The sequence below is a fragment of the Phalaenopsis equestris genome, unplaced genomic scaffold (assembly GCF_001263595.1).
Source record: "Phalaenopsis equestris unplaced genomic scaffold, ASM126359v1 Scaffold000428, whole genome shotgun sequence".
NCBI classification, from domain to species: domain Eukaryota; kingdom Viridiplantae; phylum Streptophyta; class Magnoliopsida; order Asparagales; family Orchidaceae; genus Phalaenopsis; species Phalaenopsis equestris.
The window spans coordinates 2,954,274-2,980,585 of record NW_018164869.1 but is presented as its reverse complement, the minus strand read 5'-3'; the positions used below and the strand labels follow the sequence as shown (position 1 = coordinate 2,980,585).

General features: G+C 34.8%; 1 protein-coding gene across 1 annotated transcript in view; it reads left to right on the top strand.

The window, feature by feature from the left end:
- The first annotated feature begins 4,629 nt into the window (after positions 1 to 4,629).
- The window catches only part of LOC110027489 (protein root UVB sensitive 6), a 27,148-nt gene continuing 5,465 nt past the window's right edge, over positions 4,630 to 26,312 (top strand). Inside the window, exons 1-8 of the mRNA XM_020728945.1 lie at positions 4,630 to 5,111; positions 13,427 to 13,525; positions 13,606 to 13,719; positions 22,413 to 22,484; positions 22,580 to 22,690; positions 22,796 to 22,915; positions 24,530 to 24,631; positions 24,725 to 24,797. Coding sequence (XP_020584604.1) covers positions 4,788 to 5,111; positions 13,427 to 13,525; positions 13,606 to 13,719; positions 22,413 to 22,484; positions 22,580 to 22,690; positions 22,796 to 22,915; positions 24,530 to 24,631; positions 24,725 to 24,797 — 1,015 coding nt within the window. The 5' untranslated portion in view covers positions 4,630 to 4,787. The remainder of the gene's footprint in view (positions 5,112 to 13,426; positions 13,526 to 13,605; positions 13,720 to 22,412; positions 22,485 to 22,579; positions 22,691 to 22,795; positions 22,916 to 24,529; positions 24,632 to 24,724; positions 24,798 to 26,312) is intronic.

Sequence of the window (26,312 nt, the reverse complement as noted above, 5' to 3'; positions counted from 1 at the left end):
GGTCTCGAAACCCCATCCCTTTATATTTAAATGTTGAGCTATTTGTGGTCAATGCTCAAAACAGTTCACAAATAGTAGTTTTTAAACAGCTCCAAGTTTATCTGGATCGTAATTACTTCCATGTCGCCTAAGAACTTTATGACTACATGGTAGATGGAAGTTATCACCCGATAATAGTTCAGGAGTGCCTGAATGAAGGTAGTAATGACAAGAGCGACAAGACCTATTGCCTCCTTCCTTTCCTCAGGGAATCCTAACAAAAGGTCAAACAGTGTTGTAATTGGTTGGCCTTTAGACTGTTCTTCCTAACACTGGCTTAAATAAGATATTCACCAAACTTCCTATACCAACATGAATACTACCAACGTTGTTTCAACAATCGCCTCATTGTAGGGGTTTCCCTTTCAATGGAGATCTGCATTTGTAAAGACAATGGGCAAGTGGTTACGTGTGTATTGGATGCAGAGCATACCTCTCGCGAATTTCTTCTCTTTAGACAAGAGTCTCGGGGTCCTCCCTCAAAGATGGCAGGGATTATCCCTACTACGCAGACCTCTTCTCACAGACAGACCCGTTGGATGGATCCTCTGTTAGTGTTTTATCCTGTCGTTGTGCGTGTGCGCCAACTGCTACAAATTCTTTAAGCTTTCTGGTGCAGATGAGTTACTCGATTGAGTTCTGAAGGTGACAACACTCTTTGTTGTGTTCGTGGTCGCAGTGATACCGACACAAATTTTTTGGATCTCGTAAGGCCGACGACGTTTTTAATGGGGGGGGGGATTTTGAAGTAGTAATTGTTTTGGATGACTTGAACTATTTCAACTATTGACACGTTGAGGGGTGTAGAACATTGCATTTCCCTATAAACATGAGGTCATTTGTAAGATTGAGTTGACTGTTGATCGAAGCATTGCTTTCGATCACATTTTCCTCGATCGTTTATGTGCTGATCTCAGGACTGAGAGTTGTTATTTTTGTGACCAAAGGACTGATTTTCCTTTGTCATTTGTTGTTCTCCTTGTTCTTTCCACTTTTTGATGGGTGGTTGGTTAATTTTAGCTTATCTTTTAGGGAGCTCTAGAGTTCTTCTTCGGCGAGTTTGTGCTCGTTCGCCATCTTCAATAATTCTACAAAATTAGTATGTTTAAACAAATTTATGTCATACCTGAAACACTTGCTTCGGACTCCTCACTTCAAGGTTGTTCCGTCTATTTATTTCTTCAGATTTCTAACTTCAAGCATCTCATTCAAGAAGCCGGTGATGTAGGTCATTTCTCCCTGCTTATGCACGTTTAAGAAGTGCAAAACGAAGAGTCTCTTAAACTTGTAGTAGCTTGTGATGGTTTCAGTCGGCAGACCGTTGAACTACCAAAGGGTCCACTCTTTCAGGGGGTTAAAAAGAGACACATTATTTGTTCGTCAATCTATAACAGACCGACAGATGATTCAAACAACGTTACGTGGTTGATCAGGTTGGTCATGCCTTTGTAAGAATCTATTGAAGAATCTTTAGCCTAAGCGGATGTATCACCTATTTGATTTGGCGAGTAAAGGCCCTCCCGCGAGCGACCGAATAGACACTCACATTCGTTCTTCTCATAACATGTTTGCCCGTGCAAATGCAGCTGTGTTGGTGTGTTGGTACTCGTTCTATCCCTCTATCTACCTATTGTTGAATTGGTTGTGCAGGATAGGTGTGTCACTAGTGGGGCCATTTGGGAACAAACCACTTTGAGGTTCTGATGCGCAGTTTGTTGTGTGTTGCTTTTGTAAATATTTTTCATTATTATAAAACACACATGACATCACTAATAATAAATATGCAATTCAATCCCAATAAAAATAACTTTAGTAAAAATAATTTTAGCTTTTAAAATCTTTAAACTATCAAACCCGTAATAATAATGCAAGTATATTCATCGCTCAAGTAATAAATAGCTCTAATGGAGTCCTAAGTATCGATCTCATAGGGAGTTAGAAATTCTTATGGCTATATTTTAAAACAAAAAATTCAAACTATAAAATTCAAGTACAAAATTCAAATCTAAAATAATTGAGTGTATGCTTAATAAAGTGTAGTTGAAAGAACTAAGTTAGCTAAATTATTTGCTAAACTTCAAAAGTAAACACATAAAAACTAAACAATGTTTATGTGACAAATAGTTCAAATTTAAGAAAGCATCATTCACCTTTTAAAATAAGTATATTGATTGTGAAGTATATATATATATATATTGTGCGAAATAGGAGCAATTTTATTCTTTACTCTCATTCAAGGACTAATATAGAGTTTGGTCTCCAATTTATTGGTTAGGTTGAGAAGATATCGACTCTCACTCCAGCAATCTCACTTCTCTCTCGGTTGAGGGCTAATAATCTCACATTAGTTTCCAATAAATTAGACTAAACTGAGAATTTTAATATGCCACCTTAAAATCTTCAATTATGCGCACAACAAAATATATTTTCTTATTTATTTGCACTCATCCCCATGTATTAAACTCTCACCCATGGAATTAAATGTGACTCTCACCATATTGTAGAAATCATAATCATTTCAAATCATATGTTTCTCAATACATTTTAACATTTCAATTGGTTATATCGAAAAGCAAATGAAGATCGGAGTTCAAATCGTCATAAATTATTGACATTTAAAATCATATACAATAAAATCAATTATTCACAAAACCATATTGCAAGGTAGGGAGAAGGATAAAGAAAACTACTGAAAATTTATGAAAATGAAAGAACAAAACACGAATTTCATATATAAAAACAAATTTGTGAAGCAAAGAAATAAATGACACAACTTATCTCACACTCATTCAAAAGAAAATCCCTAAAAGTTCTCTTTAAGCACTTTTCCTATTTACAATCACTCTCAGTTCTCTCTTAGAAATGTAATGAAGAAGAAATCTCTCACTTTTCCTTTCCTCTTACAACCTTAGAAGAAAATCTCAAAGTCCCTCACTCTTTCTCTCGCCACCACCAAACTCTCCCTCTCGCCTCTCGCCTCCTCTCCTTCAGCCCTAGACTCCTTCTCCTTTTAATTAGCGACTGCCTCCTCTTAAAAAGATATCAGAATTTCCTCCAAATTTATCTCTAAAAGTCACATCTTTTGAATCTCAAAAGACATGTCCATTCATTCAAGAGACATAACCCTTCATTATAGAGTCTTCCAAAGTGTCTAGATGCATTGAATCACTCCATGAGGAGTTTGAAACATTTGAAGCTTGCAAAATCCGCTCAAAATTCATCTTAAACTGCCTTAATCCATCAAATATTGTCTTTGCCGCTTTAGGCGCCGAGTTACTTAAAGTTTGCGCTGTTCTAAGTTCTGGCGTTTTAGGCGCCGCTTCTCTGTATAATGGCGCGTCTGGCACCAGTTCAGGCGAGTTGGCGCCTCAGACGGTAGAATCACAAAGTTCTCTATTTTCACTCCAAATTTTCTTCTATTTGATACTTTTGCTATAAATGCCTAAAATTGATATACGTGCAACAAAAATATGAAAATACGATTATTTAAAGTGCAATATCACAAAAAAATAAACATAAAATATATACTTAAAATAACACTTTATTTTGGTGTATCAGGTTTCGTTTACAGGCGTGCCGCCTTGTCGTTCCTCTGGGTGATTGTTGCGCAGATGACCTCAAATTGCTTGATCATGAGGGTCATTAGGACTTGTAAGCCCTGGATCTGCGCATGAATGTCTGGTTGTGTAGCATCTTTATTGAGTTTCACACGTGTTGTCTCTCTTTGAGAAGTTTTTCCTTCATAGTTAGCCCACTTCTCATCCGAGGCATGTTCATGCTCACCGCACTGCCTTTTAGGATGTTGGCTCCAAGATTATCTTTTGTGAACATGTCTCGAGAGTCAGAGTTGAGTGAAAGAGAAAATAAAGGGAACCAATAGTTATTGTGGAGAGAATCAGGGGCGTGTCCCTTTATGCGTATTTTTATTTTATGTTTATAGGGATGTATTTGGTACAATTATAGAATTATGAGATCAATTATGGAAACCGTTCTTAATATGATCGGTGCTGTAATAAATTATATGAATTTCATACCCGCTTATTATAAATGAGAGAAAATAATATTAATTTAAGCTAGCTTTATAATAATATGTCAATCAAAATGAAGAATTAAGAGATAAATAATAAGAAACCACAAAATATAATACTAATTTTATTTTTTAAACATTTTAAATAACTTAAAAGATAAATTATTGAAATTTTATATATATTTGAGTATATTTTACATTAACATTTTCTTAAATAAGCCGGCTTGGGAGCAAAAGTGTCAAGTTGGGATTGCCTTGATCTAGACCTGTTAGCTCATCGAGCTCAGCTCACGGGCCACTTATCGAGCCGGGTTAATTCACTTACACCTGTAAGCAGCAACAACCCTACAACTCTTCTCTGCTAACATTTTAGCAGCGTCTTCTTTTACGCTTTAGGATACTTCCATTACAGTTTTCATCATTGAGTTGGAGATCTCGAGTCTGATTTTGAATATGCAAGCTCATCACATAGGCTCGAGTTAAACTCGAGCTCGAATTCTAACTTAAACTCAACTCAACTAATTTCAAACCCCTAAGGTCAAACGATACTGTGACGCAATACTCATGTGACGGCCACAATCACTCGCTATTTCTGTTCACACCAACGATAAAACCGAAGCTCCTCCGCTCGCCGCCACACGCTTCCTTCACCCGGCTATAAATATCGAAGCTCCGCTTTGCTGACGCCCCATGCTCCATTCCGCGGCGCATTCTCTCCGCCATGGCTCCGATCCAGCTAAAACATTCGGCGGCATCTGCGGAGGCTCGGGTGATGGTGCGCGACGCCATGCGCACCGCTGCTCTCGCTTCCTCCCCGAATCTGCTACCGCCGCCTCCAATGACCCCGGATCAGATTGCGACCTCGCAGGTCTGTTTTGGCGGGGACACCAACGCCTCGGTGGCGGTCCAACCTAGGGTTCTCTGCTGCGAGGAGATCGACGGGAAGAAGTGGAGTTACGTGGTGGGGGTTGAGGAGCGGAGGATGTCTCGGAGATGTTCATCCCTGAAGGCGGTGCCATTGCAGTCGCCGGTAGCGCCCATCGATGTGAGTTGATGGGATACTTGTACTGCATCATCTCTAATACTTTGATGTTTATGTTTCCATTTGGTGATTTTGTTGGATGGATTGTGTTGATTATGCTTCATTCTATTATCAATTTCTTGGCTGGAATTTCGATCCCAATGTTTTCTGGGGCTCTTTTTTATGGATTTCTTTTAATTTGCACGAGTTCATTTTGTGAAGCAATAAACCCTACCCAGTGCCTTTTTGGGAGAAATTCATTGAATCCTTTCGACTTCCTCTAGCAGTCTCGGACAACTTTTCTGTTTTTGTATTTTTGTGACTTAATAAAAAATGCATTGATTGTTACTATATCTAATTTTCTTCAATAATTTTGTAGACGTCTATTGTGGTGGATCTCTAAATTTATTCGTGGGTGACACTTGGATCCTACTAGCAGATATTGTGAGATAGATAGAGAGAATAAAATAGACGTAGAGGGAGAGAAAAGAGATTGAGAGAAGCTTTGAGTATTCTGTTTGTTCCCATAAGAAGTACAGAATACTGTAAATGTCTTCTCATACTCCTTTTGACCCCTATTTGTCAGTTTCTAGGCTCGACCAGAAAAAGCCATACCAAACATATAAATAAATCTTTTGTCCAAATCTTGGCATATGGACTTTAAGAACGCTTGTATGGCCACTAGGGGCCAGTGTTTGAGAAACTTCCTTGGTTTGATTGATGAGATCACGGATTGATCACTAGGTTATTTGGCTAATTGGATCTGAATGGGACTCTCTGTGCTTAGGATGAGTGTTCCCCAGGAGAAGGCGAGTTCAATTGAGTTGGTGAGTTCTTCTGACTTTAGTAACTGACATATATACTAGAGTTCATGGCTGAGTTAGGTGACCTTGATGGAGTTAGGAGGTGCATGTGGACCAAGTGAGCCCTTTTGGGCCTCAGACTAGGTGAGCATGTGTTGGAAAGTTTTTTTGAGCTCTGAGCGTGGGACTCTCATTGTTGTTCATTTAGATGAATCGACATCTCTGAAATGCATTTAGTTTTTTTTTCTCTTGCATTTTTTGAGCACTCATTGACAAAAAATATTAAGGTAATGAAGTGATATATTCATGATCTGGGTAATGAAAAATTGCTTTTATTGCTTAGTTTTGTTCTAAGATTGAGCATGATGCCCCCATGATGAAATTGATTTGAGCGCTTTGTATGTGGGAAAGAACTTCTTGTGTGTATAAATAATTTTGGCCCTACACTCATTCTAATTTTAAATCTTCTCTTGTCGAGTCAAATTTGCTCGATAACAATCGTCGGGCCTTAACGTTTCGATTTACTTGAGGGGGTACCTGCCAAGGCAGACTTCTTGCGCAAAAATATGAAGCATGAGTTTCATCAATCTGAGGTTGTAGTGGCTGAATCAAGTAGCTTGGGTGGGAAAATGACTAAGAGATGAGCCAAAGCCGTTAGAGTTGAGACTTTGATGCTTCTCAAGGATGATAAATTTTCCTTGTGGTTTTGTTTCATAATTGCATTTCAGGGGAGTGCTCGGCGGAGGTGGAGGTTGATGTCCAGGTACTCTTTTTTTTCTCCTTTTATTTAGAATGACACTTAGATGCCCTATTCATCGGACTCACAACACTTTATTTTCTTTTTCTAATTGGTGCTCTTTTTAGATTGTTGATTTTTTGGCATAGAGGATTGAACAACAATAGAACATCATAGGAGGTAAGGCTGGCAAGATCAATCTGGAGGGGGTCCCTCTAGCAAGTCCCACGGTTGTAGCCCCAAGTGAATTCATCATCCATGTTAGTTTGAGTGAACTCTTAGGTTACCACCTCATAGAGCTGCAAGTTGCTACTCTCTTAGGCGCGATCTTCAAACTCCATTCTTGGATATAGGGTTTGTGACAATAAATTTTAGAGGTTTCCCTCAGTAATTTTCTAAGCGAGGACTTATTACCTCACATTTTTATTGATGCAACTAGGGCAACTTTGGTGGAGCAGCCTGGAGTTGTCAATGTGGATTGCAACATAAAGGTCATCGATGAGGTTTTTTGTTGGGCTTCCCACAGATGTGTAAGTGATGGATAGGTACCCCCATCCACCTTTTTGTGATGCTCATATCCCCCTGCTACAACCCTCTCATGCGGATGGAGAGCCTTCAAGCCTCGATGGAGTTGAAGAAGTTGTTGGTTCATTTAAGGGACCTTTGTGAACTTTGTAGGAGCAACTCATGGTTGTAAGCATGATTATTGAGTCATTGATACTTGAAGGCTAGTAACCTCTCAATCATGGCAAGTTTTTCGCTATATGCCAGAAAGTTCATGAGTTGTGGGTGGAATATTCTATTGTCTGTAGCTTCATGCAACCCTTAGAGTACAACCAATTTTTAGTTGGAGGTAGGTTTGTCCCAGAGCATTTTAGGAGAAATTGGGTGATCTTGATAGGTGCACCGAAGAGTCCTGTTCTTAGGTTTTTCTTGATGAGTAGTAGTAATGAACTTGCCTTTATGTGATACATGTATCCTTTTTGGCAAGCTACTATATTCCTTTTAGTAAGCTACATGGGACATGCCTTTCTATAAAAAAGTGTAATATATTTTAAAATTTTTATTTTTTTGGTTTTGTTTTATATAACCGCTCATGTCATGCTTTTAGCATGTTTTTTTTTCTTCCTCCTATTGGTTTATTCGAATGAATTGTTTATACCCTCTCTTTGAAATAATAGAGGTTATGATAGAAACAATAATGGTTATATATATGATATGGATTTGGTTATTTATGGTCAATGCAACGTCATTTTGCACTCTATTTTAAATGAAGTTCTTATGTAAGGCTTAATTGGAAAGTGATTTTTTTGGATGAGAACATGAAGTATGATGAATTTGGGTCAAATTTAGCATTAAACCCATGTGACATTATTTAAGTTTCAATTTTTGGATGTATGCTTATCTAGAAATTGATAATTTCGACTGAGGTATGGAGCATTAAAATTTGGCAAAGCAAGGGATTTTCAAGATTTTTGTGTCAATTCAAATTCCATTTAATTATTCACATTTAATATTTAATGCATTCAATTTTTTTTCTTTTTTTCATATTGTAATTTTATATGCACACATGTAATGAAAATTAATTGACGAGAAATGAAATTTATTGAGTGTTTTGCAATTCTCTTCAAGTTATGGCTTGGCTTCTCTTAGATTAGGTATGACTTCGTGCTTGGTAGGTTTGGTGGTTCCTCCATCAACATAATCATTAGAACCAAGTTCAAATATCCCATATTGGATCTTTATTGTGTTGTCAATCTTCACCCCACCTTTCACGCTTTATCTTGTTTACTGTTGCTTAGAAAAGTTTGTAGACAGATAATTCTTTTGAGCGTGGTTCCGTTGGTGCGAGTTCAGCCAACACTTCAGTAACTCTCGTCATTATTTTACCTATTTTCCCCTCTTTCTTCTTCTTTCTTTTTTTTTTGTCTTGTAAAAGTAAAGGGAGCTTACAAGAATTGTAAACAAGAAATTATGATTAAAATGAAATTCATTTTTATGCCTTCTAGCTCCAGTTCTTTTATTTTTTTCCTCATATTATTATTTTTTCTCAAGTAACATTGATTAGTTTCTTAGACTGCAAATGAGACGTAAGTTGTCTCTTAAGTTGAATGTGTGATTGGAGGCAGCTTAAGATGCTCATGGTCAAGGAACAACATAGATTTCTCTGAAACTGCACCTTGTCACCTTGGATGACCTTTATCAGATTATGGCCTACCTTGGTAATCATTCAGACATGCTGAATGGAAGGGACTCATGGTACTAAATTCAAATCTTGCTCACAAAAAGAGGATTCGGATTTGATTGCTAAATCGTTAGATGGTGGCTTGTTCTCTTTTACGCAGGTTGACTGTTGGGCATGAATTGTCCTTCTATCTAGGGGCTTAAACTTAGCTTTTATGCAATGAGTAGTCTCATGGCTCTTCAAATCTGAGGTTACTCTGACCCTTAGTTCCAGTTTATTTGCTTATAACTTCTTATAATCCCCTTGTTTCAACTCTATTTACTCACAACGACTTAGAATCCTCTAGATTGTCCATATATATATATATGTGTGTGTGTGTGTGTCTACACACACACATGCTCAGGAAGACATTTTTTATGTCAAGTTGATGTCGTCCATCTAGGGGCTTAAACTTAGCTTTTATGCAATGAGTAGTCTCATGGCTCTTCAAATCTGAGGTTACTCTGACCCTTAGTTCCAGTTTATTTGCTTATAACTTCTTATAATCCCCTTGTTTCAACTCTATTTGCTCACAACGACTTAGAATCTTCTAGATTGTCCATATATATATATATATGTGTGTGTGTGTGTGTGTGTGTGTGTATGTGTGTCTACACATACACATGCTCCAGAAGACATTTTTTATGTCAAGTTGATGTCGTCCCCACTCCTTGTTAACTGCTATTGAAATGAGAATTTTGATAGTGTTTAGTTTGACAACTGGATTGAATGTCTCATGATAGTCAATCTCTTATAACTTCTTATAATCCCCTTGTTTCAACTCTATTTGCTCACAACGACTTAGAATCTTCTAGATTGTCCATATATATATATATATGTGTGTGTGTGTGTGTGTGTGTGTGTATGTGTGTCTACACATACACATGCTCCAGAAGACATTTTTTATGTCAAGTTGATGTCGTCTCCACTCCTTGTTAACTGCTATTGAAATGAGAATTTTGATGGTGTTTAGTTTGACAACTGGATTGAATGTCTCATGATAGTCAATCTCTTATGCTTGAGTGAAATTTTTTGCAATCTGTCTTGCTTTATATATCTTAATACCCTAATCAGCTTTGCATTTGATGCTGAACACCATTTGCATCTGCTGACTTCTTATCCCGAGGGAGTTTAGTAAGAATCCATTTGACATTATGATTCAGTGCTTGAATCTCCGCTTCGTTGGTTTTCCTCCATTTTTGATTTTCAAGTGCTTCATGAATCGATTTATGAATCCGCACACTATCAAAGTTAGAATCTAATGCAACTTTTCTTGAATTATATATCTAATGCAAGAAAAGGATAGCTTGCCTTGTCACCAACATCTTGAATTTTATATCCCATAAGCTATATACTCCTGAATTATATATCTAATGCAACTTTTCTTGTCACCAACATCAGAAAAGGAAAGATATAACTCATGAGCACTAAACTTCTAACTCGAAATTTAAGGTGAATGTAGACTCGTGTTTTAGTTTAAGCAGCTTTGTTCTTTGCAAGTAGTCTTCAACTTGCTCAAGATTTCTCTTCCTCGTGTACACACAAAGTCTTTGTTATGGACTTTAGGTTGTTTTGGTTGGATTGTTATGTACTTCAGGTTGTTTTGGTTGGTCATCCTCAACTAGGATAGGTCGGTTAGGTAAAGTAGGTAGTGAGAATGAATAAATGCTATCAAGTACATCACAAAATTGTTGTTCATTTGTACTCTCCCCCTAAAGATCATATTTGTTGTAGCATGATTGATTTAAAAAGTAATGTGCCTCCATGGAGCTGCAATATTTTTTAATAATAGGAGAGTAACACTTATACATCTTTTGTTGGAGTTATATCCAAGAAAAATACACTTGATAGATTTAGGGACAATTTTTGTGTGAGGAATGAATGTGAACAAACGATACACACCCAAAGATTTTTTACGATATAGCAAAAGAGAAAGCTATGATGTGAAGATATGGAAGCATCAAAACATGAAAAAGGTTTCAAAAAAGGGCTTGTAGATTGACTGAAGGGATTTCGATGGTGGAGCGCCCGTAGCTGGAGGATTCAGGCTGCAGGGATAGTTTTGGCGACAAAGGAGAGTAACGAAGGGTCTGCAATAATAGACATGACTGCAGGGAAAACTCGAGCCGGGAAGGGCCTGTAAGGAGACTGATGGCTGCAGGAAAGGAGCCAGTAAGGGTCAACATACGAGGTTTGCCATAGGGACAATAGGAGAAGTTTGGCAGAGGAGGTATAGAGGTCCGATCGATGAGAATCGCCACAAATGCAGATGGAGCCAAACGACGCTTCAGACGGGCTAACCAGACGAGCAACCAAAGCATTCAAGCGATCCAGGCGAGCAGACGATGCAAGCAAAAATGTCAGAGGAGAAGAACCGAAGGACTAGTTAGTATGGCTTTAGTGATCAAACGAGACAAACAACTCATACACGATCCATTCGAATGGAGGAGATGACTACGGCTAGAGCACATGGAGTTTGATCAAGATAGAAATTGCATGCGTACGAGCGGTGTGCCAGACTCGCAGGACTCGTGGTACTTGAGAGCAAAAGTGATGAGAAGCAGTGAGGTGAGGAGACACATCTTAAGATGTAGATGTCCGACTAGATCGAATACGTCAAAGGGAAAGATATCATTGAAGACAAGATATGGAGACACAATTGAAGAAATTAAACACAGAGATTGATGACGTTTATGATGATCAGAGCATTGATTACGTCTCAACTTCAAACATGAGCAGTGATTGTGACGAACAAAGGAGGAACAACTCTGTTACCATGTTGAAAACAGGTACGAGGAAGAAAAAATTACTTCATTTTATCATTCACATGTAGGATACATCTAGAGAAATCAATCTTTCATAATCTACGAACTTACCAAATATATCTAATATAAATTAGGAAAGGAAATAATTTTGAAATGAAGAAACATAAATTAGGAAGGGAATAAATTTAAGAAATGTGTTGCTAAAGATATCCCCAATCAAATCTTTCTATATTTTTGTGAAGCAACTAACCAACCCATCATGGAGAGGAGCCAAATGCCAAGAGTGCAATATAGTAGCCCTAGGAAGGCCCCTGCGGAGCCATCTGACACTACCAATCCACATCATAACATGAACAACATTATCCCAACTATTTAGTGCCAACTCTATGATCCTTCTTAGTGCCAACTAAAGTGCTTACTCTCTTCCTCATAAACCATTTAAATAAATTCTGTCCATTTTATTTAGGCCATGACATTATTTTAGCAACTCATCTACTTGCTTCATTTCCTACTTTTTATTTTACCTATACAAACTACCACCTAAGTTTATTTTTAATTACTTTATTTTAATATATTTATTTCTGCTTTTCGTTTAATATAGTCATCGCTTAATTTATTCTTTTTAATTTTATTGCTGAAAATGTTAGTTTTAAACCTGTTTATTTTATTATTTTTGGGAAATGGTGGAAGATTTGTCTCATCATAATTCACAATAACTATTTTACATGGCAGATTTTTTTATCACGGGATAGAATCAAAATATTTGAATTTTCCAGGTTCTTTTGGTAATTTTTTTTAATGAATGCATGTACTAGAGCTAGAAATGCTTATAAAGATGGGCATTGTTGATTGTTTAATTGTTTCTATGGTTGGGCTCTTTGAATTGATATTAGTTTATCTTAGCTTAATTTGTTTTCTGAAATCGGTTTTTATAAATTATTAGGGTTAACATCGGGTCTCTGAACTTTGAATAAGCAGATTAAATTTATGTACATACTCACGCTTGTATCGACATGAATATGTGCATATTTATGCATAAGCATGTTTTAATTGTGCATATTGTGAACATGCATACATTTATATGGTTCTGGAAGTTAAAAGATTGATTTGTTATTTAATTTTTCACATAGGTTATCTCTTTTCCAATTTTCTTTTCTTCAGGAAGTTTGAACATTTAGATTGAGCTAGGGTTGTAAAAGAGCTGAGCTTGAGCGAGCGCAAGCTAGGTTCGTGTTCGGCTCGTTTGAAATTGACTCATGTTTGAAATGGTCCGTGAACAGTGTGTTTGTGTTCGACTCGAAAAAATTATTCATGTTCATGTTCGCTCGAAATTGGCTTGTTAGAATATAAAATTATTATAATAATTAATTTTTAAATAAAATTATATATATTTTTATGTATATTATATATATATATATATATATATATATATATATATATATTATTTTATATATTATTTTCGAACCAATTCGAGCCGAACATGAGCGAACAAACTTTTGTACGTGTTCAGTTCGTTTAGATTTCGAGCTTAAAAAATTGTTCTTGTTTGGCTCGTTAGGTTTAACGAGCCAAACACGAGCTGTTTGCGAACAACGAGCTAAATTGACAACCCTAGATGGAGCTCCAAGCTAATAGTCGTTAATATATAGTGCACCATAATCTAGTTATTCTTTTGATCGGAGCTCTGGTAGAATGTACACATGCATACTCCTTTGTACATGTATATTTCAACATGTACTTAATTTGGAATACTTGCTCATATCGTTTGCTTTTTCTTTGAAATATTCTCACCTTTTCCATTTTGTTTCAAGGAAATTTTTGCATTCATAAGATCCTATGTTGTTCCCGAAGGCTTTCCTAATAGTGTTACCCCTTCGTACGTCCCGTATATGACATGGAGAGCTTTAAAGGTTGGTGATTGCCATTTTTAATGCAATTATGCTGATTACATATGCATTAGAAATATTCATTTTGGGTCATGTTTCTGCAGCATTTTTTTGGGGGAGCAATGGGTGTTTTTACTACACGGACACTCCTAACTTCTGTTGGAGCATCTAAAAACAGTGCAACCTCTGGAGCTGTTGCTATTAATTGGATTCTTAAGGTAATGTAGATAAGTTCTCGGTTATCATAAATATAATTTTGTTTGATTATGGTAATGTAGTTTATCTGCACTCTTCAACGAAGTTCTTTACTCCTAGAAAATTTTATCCCTTTTAGTGAAATAGGTCAATTCTCGTCTAACATAAAATTTCCCAAAATGAAGAATACATGTTTTTTCTTGGCCATTTTATGCAAACTCTTGTTTCATTGATTTCTACATAGACGCTGAAGAGTTTTTGAGTTCAATAACTAACCGTTCAAGTCAACCCTTTCTTTTTTGGAAAGTTGATATATTCATCTGTAATTGTTTACTTCTGTATTTCTTGTTATCTGAGCTATAGAAAATCATCTGTTTTCTTTGGGGGAATTGAAGCTTAAAACATGCATTGATGTTTGTGTAATAACTTTATCACATCCTATACTGAAGACACCCTATAATTGAAGCCTAAAACATGCATTTATGTTTGTGAAATAACTTTATCACATCCTATATTGAAGACAACATATAATATCATGTAGATGAAAACTCAGTCATAACATTTTTACTCTCGATAAAATATTTACACATTATTATCATTTAATTTTAGGGTATCCTCTGTAAGCGATGCACTTCATGACCTGATTATGGTGAAAAGTATGCAAGGGCCGCTGCATTTGCGCCTTGGTGCAGTGTTAAATAAGCAATTGTATCCTCCAAAATAGTGATATTTTTTATGTGATGAAATATTTGGTTTGTATAAATGTAAAAAGTAAAGTTTATAAATTAGATATGTAAGTACATAAGAATTGGGTGGTACATATGTAGATGCTCCTTTATCAACCAAAAAAAAACATCACTTTCATACTCGTAATATATATTTTTATTTAAAAAAAAAACCTATTTTTTGTGATATTTGAGCTAAGCAAAATAGAAAATAAAAATTATGAGGTTAAATTATAGTTATTTTGAAGATTTAGATTTATTTATTAATTATTTTGAATACATTTATTTATTATTTATAAATTAAATTTTCTATAATTAGTATGGGTTTCACATAAAACTTACACTTTTATTAAATTACACTGTGAAGCTTCATCTTAAAAGACAAAATTATAATTTTAGCTTATTTTAATTAATTTTTTTAATTGTGTTTGTTAATAATATACATAAATAATTTAATATTAAATTCATTCTAATCATATTTTTCTTAAATTAAATTATAATTTTAGTTTTAATTTGTATTAGTTTTTTAATAAATATCAACTTTTAAGTCAGTATTATTCAGTTAATTAATGATAATAAAGTATAAGACTTTATTTTGAATTAAGTGTTATCTTTGTTAATTATTAATTTTTATAATATATTTTTCCTCCATAAAAAAGATACTACACCCTGAAGGTTTTCCAATTATGGACAGATGAATGTAAATAAGTTAGTCTACAAAACTAATATTAGTATAAAATCTTGAAATAAAAGTACTGTCACAAGTAAATTAATGAAATTGGGTAGATATTATGGTTCGTAGAAAGATAAATATTTTATGCATTCAAGAAAGTAAATAGGTTTAAAAAAAACAAAGTAGATTGATAGTTTAAGTTTTAAACTTTGGTATTCGGGTATCAATCCTAATAGAAATGGTGTATGTGTAATTAACGATGAGAGTTTGAAAGATAATGTTGTGAAAATTAATAGAATTGGAGATAAAATTATAACCTTAAAAATTGTTGTTAATACTAAGATTCTTAATATTGTAAGTGCATATATTCCTTAAGGAGGTTTAGATATTTGTTCAAAAGAAAAATTTTGGAACAAAAGAAAAATTTTGGAATGAGTTAGAAGAATTAATACAAATGATACATTTTGAAGAAAAAAAAATTTGATGGAGGTGATTTTAATGTACATGTTTGTGGAGCGATATAATATTTTATAAATATTCATGATTGCTATGATTTTGGAGTGAATAATGAAGAAGTATAGCCATGTTGGATTTTTCTTCAATTTATGATTTTATTATTATTAATATTTTTTTAAAAAAATCACAGTAGTCTCACTTATAAGTATGTTTCTAATAAAACATAAATTGATTGTTCTCTCTCTTATGAAGAAAGGAGATCGTCAAGATTGTAATGATTGTAAGGTCATTCAAATTGAAAATTTAAGTACTCTGCATTGATTATTAGTTTTGGATTTTAAGTTGGAAAATGAAAATATAATGAAATATTGTAATATAATTAGATGTGAACTCTTAAAAGTCACAATATTATTTTTATGAGTAGACTTCAAGATCTCAAGATTTAAGATGTTCATAAAGAAACTAATGCAATGTGGGATAGAGTATTGAGCACTATCAAACAAGTTGCAAAATATATTCTTGGAGGATAAAAAAAACTTTTATAAATAAACATAGTTGGTGACGAAAAAATAGTATACACGAAAATATAAAATATAATTTTTGTTATAAAAATTGATTTAAATATACAAACTTAGCGAATTGAGAAAAATATAAGGTGGACCATAGAGTACAATTTGTGATGCTAAGAATTATGCCTTTGGTGATTTTTATAAAAATTAGACATTATATAGGGTGACACACAAACACACACACTCATAAAAAGAGAAGAGAACTAAAGATTTATTTTAGTATGGTATATTACTGATGAAAATAAAAAAAAATATTTTTCTTAAATAAAATTTGTAATAAAGATTTGGAAAATGTGATCAATTTCAATGATCTGAATATAGATAATAATAATAATAAAGTTTATTTTTATCGACACATTAGAAATAAGGAAGTCGGGGAAACTTTAAAGAAAAAAGAGTGAAAAATCAATCTAACCTGATAGTATCCCAATTGAATTGTGAAAATGTTAAGAGATTTAAGAATTTTTTGGCTTACCAACCTTTTTGATTTTTTTTTTTGAAACTAAAAAAAAATGTTTGAGTGGAGGAATAGTATTTTGGTTCCTGTTTTTAAGAATAAAGGGGGTGCACAAAGTGTGTAAATTGTAGATGAATTAAGTCACATTAAAACTATGTAAGAGAGTAATTGAAAATGAGTTAAGACGTGATACAAAGATTTCTCGAAAATTGTTTTTTTTTGATTGTGCAAGTCTACCATGTAAGTGTCGGCCGTTAATTTGAGAAAAATATATATATAGTTTTGAAATGCAATTGTTTAATTTTAAAAATACGTGCCGAACCGATCCCATATAAACGATAGTTTAAAGAAACGAGCACAACACTACAAGCGACATACCTATCCCAAGAAATAGACATCACTTATCCGTGAGGCTCGATTAAATAAACTAAAGAATTTATGACATCCATTTTAGTCTGCGAACATTTATGTTGATCGACAAGTTCCTCTTCCTAATATTAAGAATTATATAGAGTTTATATTACTTGAGTTCTTAAAGCTCCTTATAGAGGCAATCCTCTATAATTAATTACCTCTCAAATGACTTGAGTCACTTAAGAGAACTCTCGATGATGATCAGAGATATCTATCTTCATGAATTCAAAGTTTAGGGTTTCCAAGGTTGGACATAGAAAATTCAAGGGAAAGTGACCAAATGAGAACATTTATTTCTGAAGTCAAAGGAAAGAAAAGTAAGGGATGTCACAGATCCTGAGGAGAACCTAAGTGACTTCCCAAACTATCCTATTGTTTGGCTCCAATTTCGAGAAAATGTTATTTGATGTTTCATACTGTTAATTTTATTATTTAGGACTTATATATGCATGACAAAGTCATACAAATGATCTAAAAGATATGAGGATTTACGTCGTATCGGGGGACGACCTCGGAACCTAAAACGAGTTAGGACCTAAATTATACAACATTGCTCTGCAAAGACCTAAACGATAAGGTGAGGATTTATGTCGCACTAGGCAGACTACGTCTAAGTCTTATGGCTTGTTATTTAAACTAGGGAAATATGTGCTGTTGTAGATATGTCAAATTTGTCCTTCTGTACAGTCTCGTTGTGCTGCTCACGGTGTTAAGTGCAAGCTCCACGTCTTAGCAATTTTAGGTTTAGTGTTGTGTTTAAATATACATGCAATTGTTGGGTCAGTGATCTGCTGCTGGGTACCTCATATAAAACCAAACTATTGTCTTCTTATTCTAAAATGTATAATACATATAAAGAAAACAGTAGGAGGTGCGATAAAAGAAAACAGTAACTAGTGTGGTAAGGAAAACAACAGTAAAGAAAATGTAATAGATGTATAATAAAGAAGAATAGTAGAATGTACAATAAAAGAAATAAAATGCTGTAAATATAAAATAAATTTGTGTATCTGGCGGGTCTGCTGCTCCTGTGAATGAGATTAACATTGCAGGTAGAAGTAAATAAGTACGGTGGGGAGTTTAACTAGCAGGGTAAACATGCATGTATATGTGTGTAAAAGTTTATCGACAAAGCATCTTACGAAAAACTCGAAGAAAAACTGGGAGTGACCCACGAAAGCTCAAAGAAAACTGTAGGAAATGCACGAGACACCAAAGAAAATTGTAAGCACTCGGGACAGGGTGGACTCAGAGTCAGAACCTTGGGTCAAAATCAAAGACCTTAAGGCCCTAACAAAATAGTCAACACCATGCATGTGTGATCCAACACTAAGTAAAAGATCGCTGACCTAATAGTCACAGAAAAGGGTATTCCTAACTCGGTTCATATGACCGACCCGTGAAATTTTCAGAAAATATTTTGGAAGGATTTCATTTTTCAAAAGAAATTTTGATTTGTCATGCACTTGAAAGATTTTTTTTTTTCAATTAATTATGTGTGTACATATATATCACTTAAAGAAATTTTCATGTTTTAGAAAGTTAATGAGTCAGTCATATTAGTTGGCTGAAACTTCCCACTTTCTGTAAAAGCAAGTGGTAACTTTTTACTAAGTGTTAGGATGCGGCTCATTCTCTCAAAGTCATTGAGCCAGGATTGTGCTGGAACCTCTCACACATATCTAGTTGTCTTTTTCATCATCGTCCTTGAACCCTAAAACTGACCCACTTACAATTTTGCTTGATGGTTTATATACAACGACGACTATATATGAGCGCTTATGTTTCAGACATAAGCACCTAAATCAAACCAAGAAACAAGAAAGAAAAAAAGAAAAAAAATGGTGGGAGAGAGGAGAGATTGATCCATTTGAAATACGAAAATAGTAAATGATGGATCGACCCTCAAAACTGCGTTTACAACAATTTCCAACCTTTAACAGTATGAATTTGAGAAAAATCGCTTGAACTTTCAATGTCCTCATACCACAAAACACACCATCTAAACTTCTCTCGAAATTTGTATAAGGCACCAACTATTCTCACACGAAGACTGTTGGGAAGGGAGGAGAGGGAGCAAACGGAACCCAAACACCACCAAAACAAGCCAAAGATTGCAACCCAAAAGACGTGTTTTTAAAGCCCCAAAACTATGCTGAAACAAGTGCACCACTCTTCCCAAAAGAGGGCCAAACTGCAGTCCAAAGCCTCGCCAAAAGAGGGCCAAACTGCAGCCCAAAATATCATTAAAACAGGTTAGAAACTGCTGCCATTTCAGCCCATAAAAACGGCATTTAAAATTTCCAAATTGTGGCCCAACAAGCCGCAGATACCCTCCAAAAATCGCAGCACAAATGGGACACAATAGTTCCAAATCTTTTCACAACTGCAGCTCAAACCGAGCACCAAAACAGCCCCAACATCACAAAAATCGCAGTCCAAACAGGGCACCAAAACAGCCCCCAACACCACAAAAATCGCAGCCTAAACCAGGCACCAAAAGCCCCCAACATCACAAAAATCGCAGCCGAAACCGGGCAACCAAACAGCCCCTAACATCACAAAAACCGCAGCCCAAAATCTAACACCCAAATTTAACCATTTCAATGTATAGTATGCAATGAAAATTCCTAAATCGGCAAGTTACAAGATTTCCAACAACATTTCCAACAACACAAAAGATTTCCAACAACACAAAGCATATAACAAAAGAATTCCCTTATGTTTACATATTTGATATCCAATCTTCAAAACAAAATTCTCATGTGCATATTAAGAAAAAAATTCCATAAGTTCTCATATCGGAGCCAAAAATACCATCATTTTACTTGCATAATGAGCGAAAATATAGCTTTTTCATGCTTGGATAAGGTAGCACAATTGTAAAAAAAAATCGAATTAATTGTTGGATATGTAAACCATACAAGCGAAGTTCCGGGAATCCCTCACATCACCACCGCAAGGTAGAGAGCAAGTACGGAGTCAAAAGGACGAAAACCAACATCCAAATCATGCCGACAAAAACATGCCGACAATGAAGTTTAAAACATACCCAAGTGTGCTCAACATGCCCCAACTAGAAATAATGAGAGAACAATTAAGTGGCCATGAAGTTTTAAGGTGTTCACTAGTTATGCTAGTGTGAAGCCCTTCCATTTGATCCCTTCTTTTTAGAACAAACCCCCCCCCCCCCCCCCCCCCCCCACTTAAGACTCCAAGCTAAGCAACACATCACACTTTTAACATGCATAAAACCTTGCATTAGAACTAGGAGGAAGGAGAATGCCACACCCATGCATACACACCTTACAAAGGTGCAAGCCCTAAATCCTCAAAGTGAAACATACTAAGCCCAAATAAATTCTAGTAAAAGAAGGTACAACATGTTATGTAAAGCTTCAACCTAAAACCCAAAACCTTGTGTATTTCATGCCATTCTCAAGTTGTAAGAAAAAAAATGCTAAAAGGTCTAACGAACATCAACATATGGCGCCATTAAGAAAAAGAAAAGGGCCTAATAAACCTTTACTTTAAAGTATACTTAAACTTGCATGAAACACAACACAAATGCTCAACAACTGGCTCAAATCTTGCCATAAAACCTCTTGGCCAAACAAGAATATTAAGCAAGAAGGTTATACCTCAAAGGCCAAACAAGCAACCAAGCAAAAGTATCGAGTGAACCAGTAAGGAAGCCGAACAAGCCATTAAAACTTCCCCTTCTCCAAGAATTTTGGCCAACCCTCAAGACAACCCCCCCCCCCCAGGTGGGGTTCTTATAGGCAAAGAGGGAGAGGAGATGTTACCTATACTTACCTGAGGTGAACTGTAGCTTGAAGGCAATAGGCGGGATGAAACGACAAAAAAATTGCGTGGAGGAGGGTGGGAAGCAGATGGAAGCAACGTGGTAGGGAGCAGGTGAAAACAGAGCCGTGGCGACAGTGAGGAGCTTTTAGGCAGAACATCAGACGTACGAGGAGGGAGAAACTCGAGCGAACCTTCTCGAGGGAGAAGATGAGCCCTCAGGCCAAAGATTTAGGGTTTCCGCTCTGGCCGAATGGAGGAGCAGGCCACGACTTGGTCGAATGCGGGAGAAAGAGGCGCGAGTGTGGGGCGTGAAGCGTGAGTGCTGGATTAGGGATTTAAGTTAAAAAAAAGAATTATCTTTTTTTTATTAATTAATATTGAACATCCCTCGTTCTACGCGCTATTTTCTCGTGCACGAAACTACAACAAAGTGGGTGTCTTTTGTAGCTAAAATCGACGTTCTGGATGCGACGACGCAGTCCGTTTCGTCATCTAAGGTCGTTCGGACAACCTCCTCGACGACCGAGTCAAAAAAACGTGTCAAATTCAGTTTTCGTTGAAATTTCGGGTCGCGATCGCTCGTTTCAAAATTTTATTTAAGCTTTCGACAAATAACGACGCAGACAATTTTTTGTCATAGATCTATTATGGGTGAAGAGGTTTGCTTATCAAGATTTTGTATTAATGAGCAATGTATTCTTTGGCATTGTTTAAGTAGTTTCAAAGATCATAGAAATTATGCAAGGCAATACTTGAACAAAGTGTTTGGTCTAAAAGCTTCTTTTCAAGGTAAAATCATACATGTTTAAAATTTTGAGAAAAGTTTTCCAATATTACATTTACATTCTGGGGATCATTTTTTGGAGGTCATCTTTGAATGTTTCCATCCATCTCATTTGTTTAGCCACGTGTAATCATACACAAATGCATCTTCATAAGGTATAATGACTTGGAAATATACAGCGTGATAGCCTGTTAAATTTTCTAAATGTTTCTTTTTGTAGCAAGCAGATACTTCATGCACGAACATTCTTTAGCATATTACATGCACCAAATGCATAAATTGAACCCAGTGAGTAGAATTGGGTGTCATAATGTTTTGGTATCGTGAAATTTTTTTTGGCTTGTCTTTTAGGCTCATCATTATATTAATTAGCCTTATCCTAACTATCTTGGGTTTTCTTTGCGAGCAGTTTTTATTTTGCATCAATGAAGCGTTTTTCTGTGGTCCATATGATAGAAAAGTCAGGAAGCATCATCTGCTTACACTTGACAGAAGGGATTATTTCAACCGCTATCTTACTGAAAAAGGATGCGTATCTAGTATCATGTCAGAAAATTTTTTGTTCAAAATTGTTTATTGTGTGCTTCTCAGGCAACCATACCAATTTCTTTTGATATTCATTTTGGTTTGTCTTGTCTAACACTGCTGTTATCTCGGAGCAAATTTGTATGGTGTGGATCTTTTGAGGATCCCAAATAATTTCTGTCAGACCATCTAACATGTGAATGCCTTGATATATTAATTTACTATTTTATCCTGTCCTCTGCTTAGAACTGTTGTTGCAGGTGATATATTCTTGTGATATTCTTAGTTGAAAAATCTATATTGTAGGATGGAGCTGGGCGTGTTGGAAAAATGCTTTACTCAAGGCAAGGAAAGAAATTTGACTATGATCTGAAGCAGGTAAATTTCCTGTGAAGTAACTTTCTTCAAATTTTTATAATTTTATTCCTTTGGTCAATTGTGCTACTGAAAACATGATAGTGGAACTTTGGCAGCTTCGCTTTGCAGGTGATCTTTTGATGGAGTTGGGTGCTGGACTTGAGCTGGCAACTTCTGCAGTACCACATCTTTTTCTACCATTGGCTTGTATGGCGAATGTGGCAAAGGTCAGACTAATTCCCCTTTTCAGCTCGTTTTTGACAAGTATTGCTAATGAAAATCTCTTTACTTCTTTTTAATGACAAGCTTTCTTGGAATCCTTCAATATGTAGAATGTTGGTGCCGTCACATCGACATCCACTCGAACTCCAATTTATAAAGCCTATGCTAAAGGAGAGAATATTGGGGATGTCACTGCTAAAGGAGAATGTGTTGCCAATATTGCAGATCTGGTGTGTTTTTGGATCTCTGTCGTCATATGCTTTCTAGACTGTTGTAATGCAGTGCATATGAAATGCAGCCATGACAATCTTAAAATGGGAAAATTTTTATACTTATTAATAAAGTTCATGATTTATTAATATGGTTGTATAATCACATGTCTTGCCAGAAGATTCAATTAGCTTGCATATCATATGACCGCCCGCCTCATGCCTAAGTTATTTATTTATGCTAAGCTTTTGCATTTTATTTCTTTTCATTCATTATTATTTTATCATTCCTAATTTTGAAAATCACTTAACTTTGTGTTTGGTTCGATAATTTGGATTTAACAATGGCAATATGGTCACCATCATCATCATTATTTTTATCCTAACTTCATGGGGGCTCCATTCATTTATATTTTCAAATATTGCAGAACTTATAATTCCATTAGCATGAAGTCATCTCACTCATCTTTTATCTATTTCACCTTTGGTTTATTTATTTTTTTCTTTCTTGATGATGTTTGGTTGCATTCATTTAGAATGTATATATTTTAAGAACTCATGGTAGAGTAAATGTAATGTGCCTTATTTATGTTTAGTTGTTTGGCTGAATGTAAATCATGCTTGTTTTTTTGTTTGGTTGGCAAATTTTGAATGTTGGCACTTTAATGTAAAGAAGGGGTTGGATTACCTCCTATGTGATTTAAAATAAAAGATAAAAAACATAGAACTAGATAATGGAAAATTTTCTGCATCCTATACCTTATACTATCTCAACATGTATGCATTGAAATCTACCAGTTTATCCATAATATGATATAATTCATGAAATTGTTAAAACCTGGAGGGGCCATGGAGCATGCAGGGAAATGAGACTAAAAAATAAATAAATAAATTAATTAAAAAACAAAAACAATAGGTGTGAATGAGCTCAGTCATAGCAATCTGAAAAGAAAACTCATAACTTGATTTTTAAACACCGAGTAATTAAACTAGCCATTGGCAAAATTATTGCATGATTTTCAATTGCCTTGTAAATAAAGTAATTTCAAGAACACCAAAACTCAAATAAATTATTACTTTTTAAGGGGCATTTTTTAGTTAGAAAAACATTTAGAAAGTTTTGATCTCATTTTCTCATTTTGTATTAAAATTCTAATCAATAATTTTGAGTGGTTTGTGTGGTTTGAACCTTATGTTTATTTTTAGTCACATTCAACCAATTGATGAAGTCGGGCAAATTTCATCATTCTTCGAAATGATCTACTGTAGGTTTAATAGCCCTGGTAACACTTGACATGGAAGAATAGAAAATAAGGATTCATAATGCCATCCTCAAACAATTAAGATGAAGCTAATGAAGATGCTTTCTATCTACAAGCAATGAAATGGACCCTAAGCTACTTCTATGGCTCCGCATAATATGTTTATAGATATAAATACACTTTAACTCAAGCGGGCATCTATGAATGGTTTATGGAATGAAACTTTGGGAGATATTGTTAAAGTTTTTTTGTGCGTTTGTTTGCCCTTAACTTTCCACACAAGCTTTATTGGTTTTATGTTTCTGAATTTGTATTGCAAATATATTTTTTTGCTGTATCATTTTTTAAAAATCTTGATCCATGGGATTTGCAGTTAGGGACAGGCCTGAGTATCTTGGTTTCGAAAAGTAACCCTTCCTTGGTTGTTTCATTTGCTTTCCTTTCGTGTGGATATCTTTTCAGTTCATACCAAGAGGTAAACTCTTTTCTGGCCGTTCTTTCTTTGTTAGCTCATTCTTATTGCTTTAGAATAATTGTTCTTTTTTACTTATTTTTTGTTCTATATCAGGTGAAGTCTGTTGTTCTGCACACAATGAATCGGGCCAGATTTGCTGTTGCAGTGAACTCTTTCCTAAAGACAGGTACACGAGACTTTAGTTATGCATAATAGAATTTATAAAAATCATGCTTTGTATTGGCTTCATACTTTTAGTCTTCCATCTGAACTCTGCTAAACTTCTTTAACTTTTTTATACATTTCTATTTTTTCATTCCATTCTAAAAAGGTAAAAAAACTAAAGCTTATTTTATTATATTTTTTGGATGTGTTATTATGATGGCACTTTAGTTCTGGTGCTTAAATCTATTCTAATTCCAAAATGTTTACTAGATTTTTCTCTCATTGTATTAGACGCATCAAGATTTTTCTACCCCAATTTCACTTGATAATATATGTTTATATCTCTTTTCCATTTACATAGATAATGATTATTTCTTATTGTAAAACGTTTAATGTAGAAGGTACTGGAGTATTCTTTTTTTAATCTCTTTTTTGCAATATTTATTTTTGGTTTAGATATCATGTGAGAGAGCACGTTGCTAAAATAATTAAAAACACTTATATTTCTGAAATGTTAATTTTTTTCTTGCTCATTATTTAGATGCATCAAGATTCTGAGACCAGTTTCACTTGAAATTATTGGTCCTATATCTCATATTTATTTAAAATGCTATGGTTATTTCCAAAATTTGAAAGTTTTAATCTAGAATATATTAGGATTGCTAAATGAAGAATGAAAGTTGTTACGTAATGCGGTAAATAAAGGAAAATATATGCTATAGATTTGTGTGCTTAAAATGAAAAGAAGGGTGCCGTGAATTCATGCGTTAAACATGAAATGAAGTGCCACTAATTGTTCTCTCCTATTAGTCCTGATAGAAAATTTTGACGAACAGTTTTAATTTTTTTTAATTTTTTGTGCTTAATAATTTTGTGTTCTTTTTATTTAGTTTTGTGTATAAATACTAGTTGGGAAAATGAATAAAACAAGCTTTTTTGCCACTTTTTTCTTTGTGGTATTAGAGTAAGGTTTGTGCCCTTCTTCCAATTTTTATGTCATATCCCTATCCAGGTTTTTGGAATCACCAAGGCAGAAATAGGCAATCAGGCAAAAAAAATTAAATTTTATCTAGTAGCAACAACTATGAATAATTACTAATGAGTGAAATTTCTAGTTAGATAATTGTTAATATAATACTATTCTTTCGTTGATTGCATCTTCTATAAATTGTTTCTCTTTCTTCACTCATTTTAGCCTAAAATTTTATGTGAAAAATGTTAGTTCAAATTATCATGAATTATCGACAATTTAGCGCATACAATCTTATTCCTGAATTACAATAATGAGAATAATTTTATAAATAATATGCATATTTGTTAAAATTAATAAATCATTTTAGGATCAATTGGTAAATTATTTGTTTAAAAAAGGATCATCTTAAATCCATCTCGGCAACACCATTGAAGTACAATTTAAGATACTATAATATTAATGTTCTTTATTAGTTTTATGCCGGTGCATCTTGATGTTCTTGATTAGTACCATAAGGGGTTAACTCCTTCAGTCAACAACATAGATGAGCATTATATATATATA